Here is a 13,522-nt window from a genome sequence, read left to right on the forward strand (position 1 = left end):
TGAAGACTGATCCTGAAGGAGAGGCCAAGAAATAGCCCATGAGCGGTGGAAGAATCTCTTGTGTTGGGATACTTCTAGACTTGTCATTGTACGTTTGTTACCCCAGAAGGGGTGGATTTAAATCATGATCTGGCCGGAGGGCTGCGTTACAGCAAGAGAGACCACCGCAATGCTGCAGCATCCATCGGCAGGGGGCACCGGATGGAAACGGAGCCATTATGCCACTCCCGGCCACGAGGAGATGGTGCTCGGGGCTGAGTGAACCCCCTCTCGGTGCTCCTCAATCTGTTAGACACTCTTGAAAATATACCGCTGTGTAAGTGACGATAAACAAACTGGAGCCATGAACCACTTTACAGCACCTGGGTGGGGGTGATGGTTGCAACTGGGCTCATGCACATCCTGAGGGATGTGAGAGAGCGAATGTGCTTGAGTGTTTGAGCCACAAGGAAAGCAAAAATTGCTGGATCACTTGCTGGCTTTCAGTCATCTTTCCTTCACGTAAAGTTAAACCTGCTGCAGTGACTTGGAAAAGGTCACATTGCAATGGTTGTGTCTGTTTGCATGGCTTTGCTCGACAGGACAGATTTGTTCCAGGGAAGGTAATTTTTCAAAGCTTGAGGGTGGTGGTTGCATGGGGTCTTAAATATTGGTTGATTGAGGCTGAGAACACAGTAACTTTCAGCAGTTTGAATCCTTCCTTTCCCTTTTCCTTGCTGATTTGCTCACAGCTTGCCTCGTAGGGTATGTCCTTCTCCTATGAGATACGTTCCTCCACTGCAAATCGAGTGCAGTGCTCTTGATTAATTTAGTTCATTCTGCTGTTGTACTCTGGCATTAAAAATGCATCTGCGCAAATTTTCCTATACACTAAATTCAGTCAACATCCCACAGCACTTAGTTGCTTCATGCCTTGAATTGATAGCTGGTGAGGTGTACGCGCCATGTCAGCATCTCATTGAAAGGGAGGAAGGATGGTTAGGGTGCTACTGCGGCACTCCGGAGACCAGCATTCAGTTCCTTACTCCACCACAGACTTCCTGTATGACTTCAGGCAACTCTCTTTGCCTCAGTTCCCCTTCTGTATCATGGGGATAACCGTGCTTCCCCACCTCACAGGGTGTTGTCAGGATACCTATGTTAAAAGATGCCGAGGCTCTTGGATACTGTGGTGATGGAGGCTATGTAAGTACCTAACAGAGAGAGCTCTCAAAGGCTGCGAGAGTCTGTGTGGTGTAGGTCCTTCCTTTTATTTTTGTCTGTTTTTCTGGTGAGAACTGGTAAAGGATGTTTTTTTTAATAAACAGACTTTAAGACAATTCCAAATTAGGGCAAAATTTTAGTACCAGATTTGCCCTCGATGGATCTCAGTTGACTTTCTGTCCTCTCTGCATGTGTTTAAATCTTATTAACATAAGTATAATAATTTGTGTCCAGCATCCTTCAGACAAACCGTATGCCCCCCCCACCACCACACACACACACGTTTGCAGAGTTAAATAATAGAATGACTGCAATAAATAATAGCTGAGGGAGAGATGTAAGGAAGGGAGGGGAAGAGGGTATGTTTTCAGCTGAGATTTGAAATGAGATGGAGATTAAGGGAGGTGGAGAGAGAGAGAGGAAGTTTGTTCCAAATGAAGGCTCTTGCATCTCACATGCTGAGTGTGTGTAGAGGAACACAGAGGAGGCCAGTGCTAAATGAGCAGAGAGAGGAGCCTTTTCAGATAGGCTGGAGTGAGCCAATAGTGGTTATGAAGAGCAAGGAGAGTGATTCTAAATTGGACCCTGAAGCAAAGGGATAGACAGTGAAGTAGGGTGAGACGCCAGGCAGCAGCATGGTGCCTGCTGGGACTTGGCTAAAAGGGAGTTTGCTCAGGGAGGCCAAGATACAAGCAAGGCATGGAAGAAGACTTCAGCAAAGGCAGAGTTGAGGCTGATATACAGACATGGAACATGGTGGGCTTATTTGGGATTAAGCATGATGCCAACTTTATGGACAGTAGAGGCAAATAAGAGTCATTTGGCAAGAAGACAAGACCGAGGAGATGCCTACACAGCTATCTAGTAGAACTAGTTGGAAAATGGTAACACTTCCTTCTCCCCCTGCTCCCACTAAAAAATTGAAAATTGAGAATTTTGAGCAGCTCCAGAGGCAGTCGAGGAGGATGGCACGAACCATACTGAGCTGAGATCAAGGGGGAAGTAAAATTTCAATACAAGGAGGGAGGCAATTGGCCACAGGGAGGATTGTGGTTTCCATGCTATGGCCTGTCAGATGAGAATCTGTCCAGGATATTGTTATGTGATATGTGCTTTGTTCGCTAGAGAAATGAGAGAAGACCTCTTTATCGCACTCTTTGCCAAGAAAGGAGAGGTTAGAGGAGGATCAGTCATTGGACAGCATGTCAGGCTCCAGGGGGAGGGAGTAAGGACTTCATTGACAATGGCAGATTTTTGACAATCGGGTAAACTCCTATATTGAGGGGAACGTTTTTGTTGACACTGGTGAGGATGGACAGAACAAGGGCTGGGCAAACAATAGGAAATTAAGGAGGTTGTTTTCTTCTGGAACTGGCTGGTTGTAAGCAGAGTACAAGAAAGGGGAGCGCCACTCATTCAGGGCAGGAATTGTCTCCGATCTGTGTTTGCACAGTGCTCAGCACAATCCCTGTTGGGGGCCTCTGGGCACTCCCAGAATATTTAAATATAATAATGATAATATATCAAAAGCAGAATATCAGAGCAGAGAACCAACACACACCTTCTTCCCTTGTAATTGCAAGCCTTTTCAAACTAGAGGTGTCCTCTGTTACATAATGTAGTGGTCCATGAAATAAACGTCTAATACCTGGTGAGAATAGCTTCTACTGTCTAAACTGTCAGACATAATACTTTGCTACTGATCGGTCAACGCTGCAGAATTGATTCTATTTTCTGTATGTATGTGCAGCGTTTTTGAATGCTTGCTTAAAAATGGCAGACTGCGTTTAAAAAACAGCGAGGCGATGCGTTAATAACAAGATCCCCCGAAAGCAGAAATGTAAGAAAATGTACAAAGCTTATTGCAACCACCAGATCTCACTGGGCACTCTATAGCTCCTGAAACTAGTCTCATAGCAATCTAACTCCATTGAATGTAGTGGCGTTACTCCAGATTTACACCAGTGTAGGTGAGATCAGTATCAGGGCCAACAATTATCTAATACCAGCTTTGTTTCCTTTTGCATACGTCACCATAGACAGCACATCATCAGTTCTTACAGCGCTGAATAAAAGGCCCCACCCTCCAATGCAATTTTCTTGTCAGCTTTACTGTTTAATTAAGTAGGAAGCTCGTGTGAAACGGCAGCTTGTGAGCCTTACTTTTTTTTCCCAGTGGAAGTAACAGTAATAGATGCTTTATCTAGAAATATACCATACACCAATCAAATCTGGAATTGAATTCCATTTACAATGGCCTCATTCTTGTCGAGCAGTGGGTTAATATCCTGATTTAACAGGGTCCTTTTGTGCATAACGTCAAGCATGGGAGTAGTCCTAGTGAAGTCAGCAGAACTATAGAGATGCTTAAAGCTGTGCATATGCTCGAGTACTCTGCCATACCGCAATCTGCATCAGAAATGTCTACACCCGTTACACTGCTATAAAACTGGTTGGAGAAAAGAATCAGGCCCATTGTGTCAAATCATTTGATGCTACCTCACAAATGATGGGGGGAGGGATAGCTCAGTGGTTTGAACATTGGCCTGCTAAACCCAGGGTTGTGAGTTCAATCCTTGCAGGGGCCACTTAGGGATCTGGGGCAAAATCAGTACTTGGTCCTGCTAGTGAAGGCAGGGGGCTGGACTCGATGACCTTTCAAGGTCCCTTCCAGTTCTAGGAGATAGGATATCTCCATTAATTTATTTATTTATAAACACTATCTAACTACTTCTTAAGTGCTATGCTAATTTGCACAGAAATCCACGGGACTGTGGGTATCTAGTTTTTGCTCTTAGTCAGACTGGTGTAAATCTGGAGTAACTCTACTGAAATTAATAGATTGTTTTTAAAGGAGACATTTTATTTTGATCAGTATTTTTGTGTTTTATACTTAGATGTCTCCTGACTGAAAACGTTTGGGGTTTTTTTTATCCACCTAATTGTACCTCGTCTTAAATTAGATTGGAAGCTCTACAGGTGCTGTACACATGCTTAGCACAATGGGGCCACGGTCATGACTGGGGCTTCTGGGTACTGCAGTAGCACAAATAATAGAGGGGAACAAATCATGTGTCACTTTTAAACTGTATTGGTGCTCGGGGTCTTTTATTTTCTTCCACTCTAGCTACTGAATTGAACTCTATTGAACTACGTGCTAGCTCTGAGAGCAGATAGAATAAACTGGATAAAGACAATATTTCAATGCAGCCTCACGCTTTGGCTCTTCCCTCTCAAATTCCATTTTGAATGTGCATTTTATAACGCCGGCATCTCTAACCATCAGCGGTTAGAATTACAATGAGGCTGGACATACCTGGCTTGAATCAATAAGGATGCTCATCCAGGTTAATAAGAATAAATTATTCTTGCACTTGAAACAATATACTGTTGCAACAAGTAAAGTGGTCTAAGAGAAGTCATTTGATATTTATAGGTGAGCTCAGTGAATGTGTTTTATTATCTACTACTTGGGCCTTCTCCTAATGGCGTGGTTTCTTTTCCCACATCCTTATTAGCTCAGTTACCTAGAATTGCTGTGAGTACACCCTTTGTATAAAGTTCATTTATGTTACTTCAGTCTGGCTTCTTTTTTCCACTGAAGTCCATTAGAAATATATAATGGTCAAATTCCACTGACTTCAATGGCAGCAGAGTTAGGTGAGTAGCAAGAGCTTTTGAAAACCCAACCCAAGATAATCAGCTTCTAGTGACCCTATCTCAAATAAGTTTAGTGAGCTCAGACTAGTTCCCATTGAAATGATGTTCATATTAATTCCAGTTAAAAAAAAAAAAGAGGCCCACAGAATCCACAGTTGCACCAAATCTCTGTTTATTTTTGCTTGTCCTCCAATCCCCAGCATAATTTAGAGTGGTTCCAAGGCTGTTCTAAATTATGTGTAGTTGCATTGGCTCCCAAGAGGCCTTTATGTAGCCACGTTGTGCATTCCAGCCACCCTATGCTAAAGCCAGGAGGGGAGGGCATAGGACCCTCTTTGTGCCAGCTGAGGGTTCCTCCATGCCACAGGAATCCTCAACTGCCTACCTAAGGAGGCTTTACGGTCCTGTTACATCTCCAGAGCGTGGGCCAGGATTTGGCCCCGAAAATTGAGCTGCATTTTCCAGGGTGGACGCCTCAGTTGCATCCACACACAAAAAATGTGTGTGTGAGTGTTGGCTAGTTAAGGGATAAACACGGTGCCATTGAAGTTCATGGGAGCAGGATCATGCTTGGGAGGCTTTTCTTCACTTGGAAAAAGGTGTGTTCTTAAGCTGAGTTAGCAAACTCGAGATAAAATCCTAGGGAAGACAAGACTGTGTGTAGTGTTCACATGTGCTAGCAGGTTGAGGTAAAGATTATGGGGGAGCTTAACCTGCCAGTGCGTATGAAAACTACAAACTGCCTTGTCTTCACTAGGATTTGACCTCCTATTAGGTGTCTTGAGTTAGCTAACTTAAGAACACACCGTTTATTTCCTGATGACAGTACAGCCTAGGTGTTGTTACCAGCTTTGCCTGTTACTTTGGCGTATGCTCACTTATTAGGGTTACTCTTCTGGGGTTGGAGAGGGTGTTCTGTACTTCTATCAATGTACTGCTTGTGTGACTTGTGTTCTCATATGGAGCTCTACTTCTCCTTGCTGCAAGTTCCCACCCAATGGAGCTATCCTGCAGGACCTAGGTTCCCCAGGGCTGGGTTCCTCCAGCCCCAGAATCAGACGAACACACACATTAACAGAGCACGTCTGAGAGGACCGGGATAATCCGCACTTCCAAGCTGACCCTTTATATGTCCCTGGACTCAGCAGGCTGGGTCGAGCAGCACCTCCAAGCTGTCACCCTCATATGCCATGGGCACTGCACCGGAATAGAGCACGCCTGAGCAGGCTGGGTCGAGCAGCACTTTCAATCTGCCACCCTCATGTGTCCCAGGTTCAGCACGTCTCTATCCCCACTTTCCCGTTACAGTTGTTCTAGTAGTAACCCACTTGATGAGCAAACCCCACAGGATTTTTGGGCGCTGCAGGGATCTTTTAGCTTAGGTACGAGAAGCGTTGCTACAGAGCGAATGAGGAAACCAAAAAACACCCACGAGGGGGACAGAGAGAGAGAGAAGCAACCAGCTCAATCATGAAAATTATTTATTGCCAGGTAATAACCATAGGGGAGCCAAACAAACAAAACAGTTATAATATTAAATCTAACTTAAACTTGATTATAAAAGTCAGGTTTAGAAAACTATAACTGATCACACAAGTCAGGGTCAGAAGGCTATACCTAGAGAGAGAGAGAGAGAGAGAGAGTTAGGTTCTCACCAGTCTGTGAAGCTTGAATCGATCGGGGATCCCAGGTGGTGGGAGTAGCTGAGGGTCTGGAGTGCTGGAGACAGACAGAGCCCCCAGTACGATCAGTCAGGAGAAGATGAAGTCCCAATGGAACTGATGCAGATTTTGGATCCAGGCATCAGAACACTTACTTGAGCGTGGGTAGCGGTTTTTGTAGAGAAACAACACAATGGTTCAAGGGAGAACACTAGATTTGTTTATGTGTAAACTGATGGCTCAAGGGAGTATACCAACGTTGTTTTGTTCAGGCTAGACAATAGGAACTGATCATTCCTGGCTATGGGCCTTGTTCCTTGGAGGGAGCTCACAATGCAATTAGGCAGCTTCACTATTTTGGATACCAATAAAGGATTACTGAGTTGGGTGTGTGCAGGCGTGGGTTCATTAACATCTGGAGCAGAGATCCCCCATCAGGCAGTGCTTCCCTGCTTTGCTGGTCCCAGAGTTCAGTGCGGTTCTTGCCTTGGAATCTCTGTTCTTCATTCTGTCTGCTAATGGAGATGCCTCCTTGTCCCATCTTCGATGCAAATGAGGCTAGGGGAGTTGCCTTAATTCTGTCACCCTTATCCCAGGGGTTTAGGTGTGTCTCCCACTGCCTTTTCATTGCTTTTTGTAAGTCTTTCTTCTGATCAGTTTTGGTTCAAGCAGAGGCTGGCGGCGGGGGGGGGGGGAGGGGGAGTTTTGTGAGTCAGACAGGCTGGCTACTGTGCCCTGGTTCCCCAAGAACACAGAGCTGACAGGTAACAGTGTGTAAGTGCAATGTTCTGTAGGCACACTAGTGCAGAAGTATTGTCTATGGCCTTGATCCAGGCATCCACCTTTGAACATGTGTCCTTATGATTCTTAAACGTCCCTTTCTTTTTTCCCCACTGCTGCAGATTTTTATCGGCGAGATCTCCATGTATTTCATAAAGTCAACCCGAGAAACCCTGATTGTCCAGGAGAAAACTATCTTGACCGGAGAGTGCTGTTACCTGAACCCGTTACTTCGAAGAATTATACGGTTTATAGGTAAGTGTCCGTAAACACAGAGAGTTTTGCCCCTGCTTGCGAAAACTAAAGAACACCGACTTCTTAAGATCTACAGCACAAAATTAAGCTGTGAAATCTTTGCAGGTTTCTTCCACCTTAGAGGGATAGTCCCCCTCAGGACTTGCAAGGTAATGTTTAAAATGCGACAAATCATGCCATATAGAGCTGATTTATATGCCATTTTGCTAAATGTAATGCTTCTCCTGGACCCTGGAAGCAAGGTTATGCCCATTAAATTCTTATCTGAATACTTCTATCACTGATATTACAAATTACAATTTTTTACTCAGCAGCCCATCTCTTCACCCTTTTTTCTCTCCAAATATAAATTAACCTGAGAAGCACCAGTATGTAATATTCAGCTGAGCTGAACCAACAAACAAACCAAACACAGAGACCCCGGGCACAATATTCCTCTCATTTTTCATTTGAGACTTTATTGAGTTAATTGCTAAGGAACTGGTGAAAAAAATGCGACTTCCAAACACTTTGGAGGCTTCCTCTGGTGGCATTTACCAGCAGCTATGTTTAGTTCATGAATTTCGCTTAATGGAAAAGTAAACTTGGCAGCTGTCACTGGGAATCATCCTATAGTTATTTCAGAGCGGGAAGAACAGCACAGTAGCTTGCACTGTAAAGCAAACTGACTGAGGGCTAGATTGTCCCACCTGTGGGAGTGAGAACCCCTTTCTCTCCCCCTCCCCCGCTACTTGGACTCCTTGCATGGCCTACCACGATCTTGGGACTGGGCATGTACAAGTTAGCAGGGCTACTTGCCCACTTACTCCCAAGTCTTTGGGAAGTGGGCAGCTAGAGACAGGGAACGGGCACAGCCTGGGCTCCACGACCCCCACTCGCTGGTCAGAGTAGCTGACCCAGCACACAGGTGGGGGAATATTAGTTTATTGCTGGTATAAGCCAGCCATAAGTCCTATGCCCCACGGAACAAGAGCAGGAACTGAGACTCAGAGGAGACGCACCGCTCCCTGCTCAGGGCTGTGCCTACAGTCACATTCTAGCCCAAAGGAAATGAGGCATGAAACGTTAGCGGGGGTTTTCCCCTCACCCCTCGCAATGCTTTACAGTTTTTTGCATGGAAATGAAAGGGTGACGTGCTGGTGGTGAAGGGCTGCGTTGCTCCAGTCAGACACCATCCTGGTTGGGAGGATTGTGCTTCATGGACCCCTTATTCCTCCTTGAGCTCTCCTTGTGAAGCTGCTCCCCTGGCTGAGCCTGGTCTTCTCCACTCACTGCTGCAGACCGGGCATGGTCCTACCTCCTCTCCTGCTGCCTCTGGGGCACTTTGCACCACCGGGGGCAAACTGAGAGAGCAATCCTTACGCAGCAAGACTCCTTGCCCCTTCTCCCACTCTAGACACAAGGGGCAGGCACAGTCTGATCCTCAGCATGGCACTCCTCTGATCAGTTATCCAGCTGTGCCGTGTAGGAAAATAAAAGATCAGGGAGCTGTCATTAAAAACCAAATACCCTTGAAGTTCAGCTAGCCTCTAGCACACGTTAATGGGTAGTAAACTGCCATTAACAGGGAGCAGGATGCTGTCCCAGCATTCTCTGCGTGTGACAATAGACTGATCAAATATTCTCGCCTGTGGGGCCAGCGCTAAAAGAGCTCAAACCAACGAGGCAAAACATTTGCTGTACGTGTTTTCTTATATGTCGCTCTCCCTGTGCGTAGCCTTCATTTGAATTAGCTTTATTCCTGAGCATTCGCTCTCGCCATTTCTCGTCTGGGAAAAAAAATTACCACTGTGTACAGAGAGCAGGAAAATATTAACTTCTCCCCACAAATCAATCTCAGCTCTGCAGGTTTGTTTGTTTTCCGGAGGGAGAGGAAGTTAACCTGGTTATAAATTGCTTTAAACATGAGTCTTGTTATAAACAGGGGAGGCATATGCTGTAGGCTGGGGGTGACCTTGGTTTGCCCTCCCAGTCTTTTGGGCAGCTGCGAATGGGGGTAGATTTCTGGACAGGTTCATAGGGTGGCAGGTTTGCCTGGCCGCCCCGCCATCGTGGCAGAAGGATGGTTGGGCCAAATTTGAGTGGCATTGCAACCCCTCACTCTAGGTCTCAATGCCACTCACTCAGATTGGGCCCAGCTATCCTTCCCTCATAGCAGGACAGCCAGGCCAAATCTGCCACCCAAGCCCTATGAGGAGAGGGAAGCAGACTGTCTTGAGTGGCTTCTGCTGTCTCACTGGCCGGACAAGAAGCAGCACTGCTGTCCAGGGCCGGAGCTGGGCGTGGCGCAAGCCAGGCCCCAATCCCTGACCCGGGCCAGCCATCAGTAAGAGACACGTGCACATGACCTGCTCCCCCTCCTCACTCTAACCTCAGGATGGAATCGGTCCACTAACACCCCATGAGCAGCCATTGGCTCAGTGGGGAGTCAGAAGTAGGGGTGCTGACACAATCACCCCCTCCCCCTGAATGTTTCTGAACTGCACCCCTGGTTTTAAAGTGAGATTTCTTTTCCCCTTATGGTGAAATAAGACTTTTTTAAGGAGCATCCTGTTTCCCCTGCAGAATGTAAGAACTGGAGCTATTTGAAAAATGGGGTCCCTCCCCCTCAAAAAATCAGGCAATGTTTTTGCCAAAATTTCACTTTTTTAATCAAAATTCCAAATTTTGATGTAAAATTGCGTCTAGCTCTAATAAGAGCTAGATATTGAGTGGTGGTGGTCACTGGTAACTAAATAATAGTTGTTTGTTCCAGAAAGATAGGTAGCTGGTGGAACATATAAATGGGGACAAACGATCAGATTGTTTGCACATGGCTTCTGTTTAGGCTGTTTCGCCCACCAAATCTAAAAGAAAAAATTCCAATTGACTTTAGCCTCCAATACACTCATCTTCCAAAGCCCATTGATGTCAAAGGAGAGAGTCCCATTGCTTTCGCCAGCCATTAGTTCAGGCCCTGAGTTCTCTCCGAACCTGCCCCTGAGCCTGTGGTGATCTCCTGGGAGGAGGGAGGCCCCTCTGCTCCCACTGGCTTCAGACTCTGGGGAGCCAGAAGTAAATTATTTTTCCTAATGTGCTGAAATCAGCAGGTGTAAAAAGATCCAGCTCCGTCGACTTCAAGGCAGTGCTGGTGAGTTACACCAGCTGAGGAGCTAGCCAAATACCTAGTAACAGAATCTGAGGCCCCTTCTTGATGAATTCATGTATTATCCTTGTTGCTTCAATTTCCAGTGTTGCTCCATTGCGGTGAACTTTAAATTAAACTGAACTAAAATAAAAAGCGAGCTTCCAAGTATTGTGCTGTTCCCCTTAGTTTGACAAGAATGTGGGGACTGACTAGGGCCTGTGCTGGATGTCTCAGTTTCCAGTGACTCCAGTTCTGAATTGTATTATTCACTAGGCATGAAATTCACCCCACCGGCATAGAGACATGATAATTTCCCCTCCACCAACCCAAGGACGGGATGTAGGCTTGCTGCACAGACATGCTCCTATTCCAGCACATAGAATAATAGCGGAAGCCCTTATGCATCGGGTTCAAAGGATATGGGGGCCAGGCAATCTGCATAAACTCAGATCTGCAAACACTACTTGGCCACCACCATTGGTGGTCTTCTGTGCCGGAGTATGTGGGCCCAGCACAGAGATGTGGCATGTGAGCACTGTGCTGAAGTGGTGCAGAATGTTCGACACCAGGAATGAACTTCTCCCAGGGAATTGTGTTTTCAGAAAAGGCTGAAATTAAACTCTTCCCACTACATCTGTTTTCACTAATAAAACGTTGTCGTGGCTGGAACAAGGTTCAACATTAGTTCCTTTGGGGGCTGTAGCTCACAGCGGTTGTAGTTGAGTTCAAAAGATTAACTATTAACTATGTTACTTCAGGCCCAAACTGACCTTCTGAATCATGCTTGCAAACAGGGTATGTGCAGATATTGCATCTCCCATCCCCAGCCCACATTTGCACGTGCAAACTGGGATTGTCAACCCAAATCCAGTATTTGTGGGTGGAGTGGGCATATAGGGAAACTTTTTCTATGCATTTTAGCAAGGTGGTTGGGAAGACATGGCCATTGGTGAGCAAGGGTCCTATTCTATAAGTTGCACTTCAACTCCCTTTAAATTCAGCAGGGTCTCATAGTAATGTCACATAGTTATATTCTCTGTATTTGTGCCACCATCACATTTTTTTATTCTTTGGATGTATGAAGGTTCTAAAGTTGAAAGCAAAGAAATGGTAGAAAACAATACAGAAGTTAGTACAAAAAGTAAAAAAAAAAAAACCCTTTAGAATAATTGTCAAAAGTTTTGCTATTTAGTGCCTTTGACATAATTCTCAATACTGTGCTCTCAGTATCAGGAGAGAGAAATTTCAGTCATCAGCACAGATTACTGCAAATTTCAGCACATAAGTAAACAAGTGTGTTTAAAAGACAGAATTAAAATTAAGTTCTAATATATATTGAGTGTGACTGAGCAAAGCACAGAATAAAGCCAACCATGAATCCACCAAGATCAATTGGATACTCTGAGTGACAGATGCAGTGTAGGAGCAAATGATGGTATGTGGAGTTAATAAGTTAAAAGACAAGCTAGGTACAGTAATACATTGCAAGTCCTGGAGAACATTTAAGATCCTGGAACTGAGTCCTGCATGTAAACGGGGAGCCAGTGAGGACAGTGCATCATGAGGTTAATGCTCTGTCACTTTGCAGGGCACAAAGTCCACCCAGTGAATTCATTTAAGCATATACAAATACTATGGCTCAGCCATTGGCTGAGAGTGTTGGAGTTATCACAGCCATTTGTACAACCTGTTGAGTCAGTGTAAGACGTGCTACACAATAGTTAAGGAGGATGCTATCCGGAAGTGTTTGTAGAATTAGAACACAAGGGGACAGATCCTCAGCTGCTATCAATTGGCAGAGCTCTACTGAAGCCAACGACATTCTATTGGATGTGTTGACATCGCCTCCAAGACTAGGGAGACAAAGATTGAAATCCCAGTTGTTCACCTAGCCTAATCTATGAGTGAAGCATTTGTTAATCTAGAAATGAATAACATTTCAACTGCAAACAATTTTTGACTACAATCCTTCATTGTTTTTCAAGGCTGGCATTTATGGAGGTACATAGCAGCTGCTCTAGGGTGATAGTCTGTCTACTGTATGGTAGCTTTATCCCATTACAGGTTGCTAATTCCTCCCAAGGCCTCTCTTATGTGGATTCCCTGAGCGATCTGTTCTGTCACCCTTGCTATCAAAGGGACTGTGGCAAGGATCACAGTGCCATCAAAGTGCAGGTCACAGGAGTCTCTACACTACGCCTGTTTACGGAGGTCTTCACTTCCTCAGTGCTTAGCTAAAACGGACCAGGGTGAGAATGAGCCTGTAGGTTGAGGGCAGCATCTAGGGAGTATGGCAGGAGTGGTGCCTGTCCGTCATATTGAGGGGATTTGTCAACTCTTCGTCCAAGAGGTTCTGCTTGGTGGCGCTTTAGGATTCTGGATTCCCAGGATTGATAGTGGCCAAAAGCACCTTTCTGTTTAGCTGTGAAGGGATTTTAGTCTTTTCTCTCATCTGGCCACAGTTATCTCTATTCTCTCATGTTTGGTTGGTTTTGTTTAACTATAGCCTTAACTTGGAATTTCCAGTGTCCAACCCTGGTGTCGTATGCAAAATCTGCACTGTTACCTGAATGTCTTTTCCCATCAGTGACTGATAGATACTTGCAACCTTAACTCCAGGTAACAAAGATTATTACTGGGGGGATATATTTTGCACCAGTATGATGGTTAGTTTGGGGCCTTTTGATAATCAATTTCATTAAATTTTGTTAAGGCACCCAGGAGCCCTGAGTAGTCCATAACAATATTATTATTATTATGAAATAAAACATCCAACCCTATTCATCCTACTGAATGGCATGAATGATGCACTGCTTCATATCTGTCCAATGCACTT

The 13,522-nt window shown here is 45.1% G+C and overlaps 1 protein-coding gene across 1 annotated transcript in view; it reads left to right on the forward strand.

The window, feature by feature from the left end:
• LOC113405362 (phospholipid phosphatase-related protein type 1) overlaps positions 1-13,522 on the forward strand; it is a 199,426-nt gene that overhangs the window by 161,468 nt on the left and 24,436 nt on the right. The window contains exon 4 of the mRNA XM_026646520.1: positions 7,427-7,559. Coding sequence (XP_026502305.1) covers positions 7,427-7,559 — 133 coding nt within the window. The remainder of the gene's footprint in view (positions 1-7,426; positions 7,560-13,522) is intronic.

This window comes from Terrapene carolina, unplaced genomic scaffold (assembly GCF_002925995.2).
Source record: "Terrapene carolina triunguis isolate 2854851 unplaced genomic scaffold, T_m_triunguis-2.0 Scaffold35098, whole genome shotgun sequence".
In the NCBI taxonomy this organism is placed as follows: Eukaryota; Metazoa; Chordata; order Testudines; family Emydidae; genus Terrapene; species Terrapene triunguis.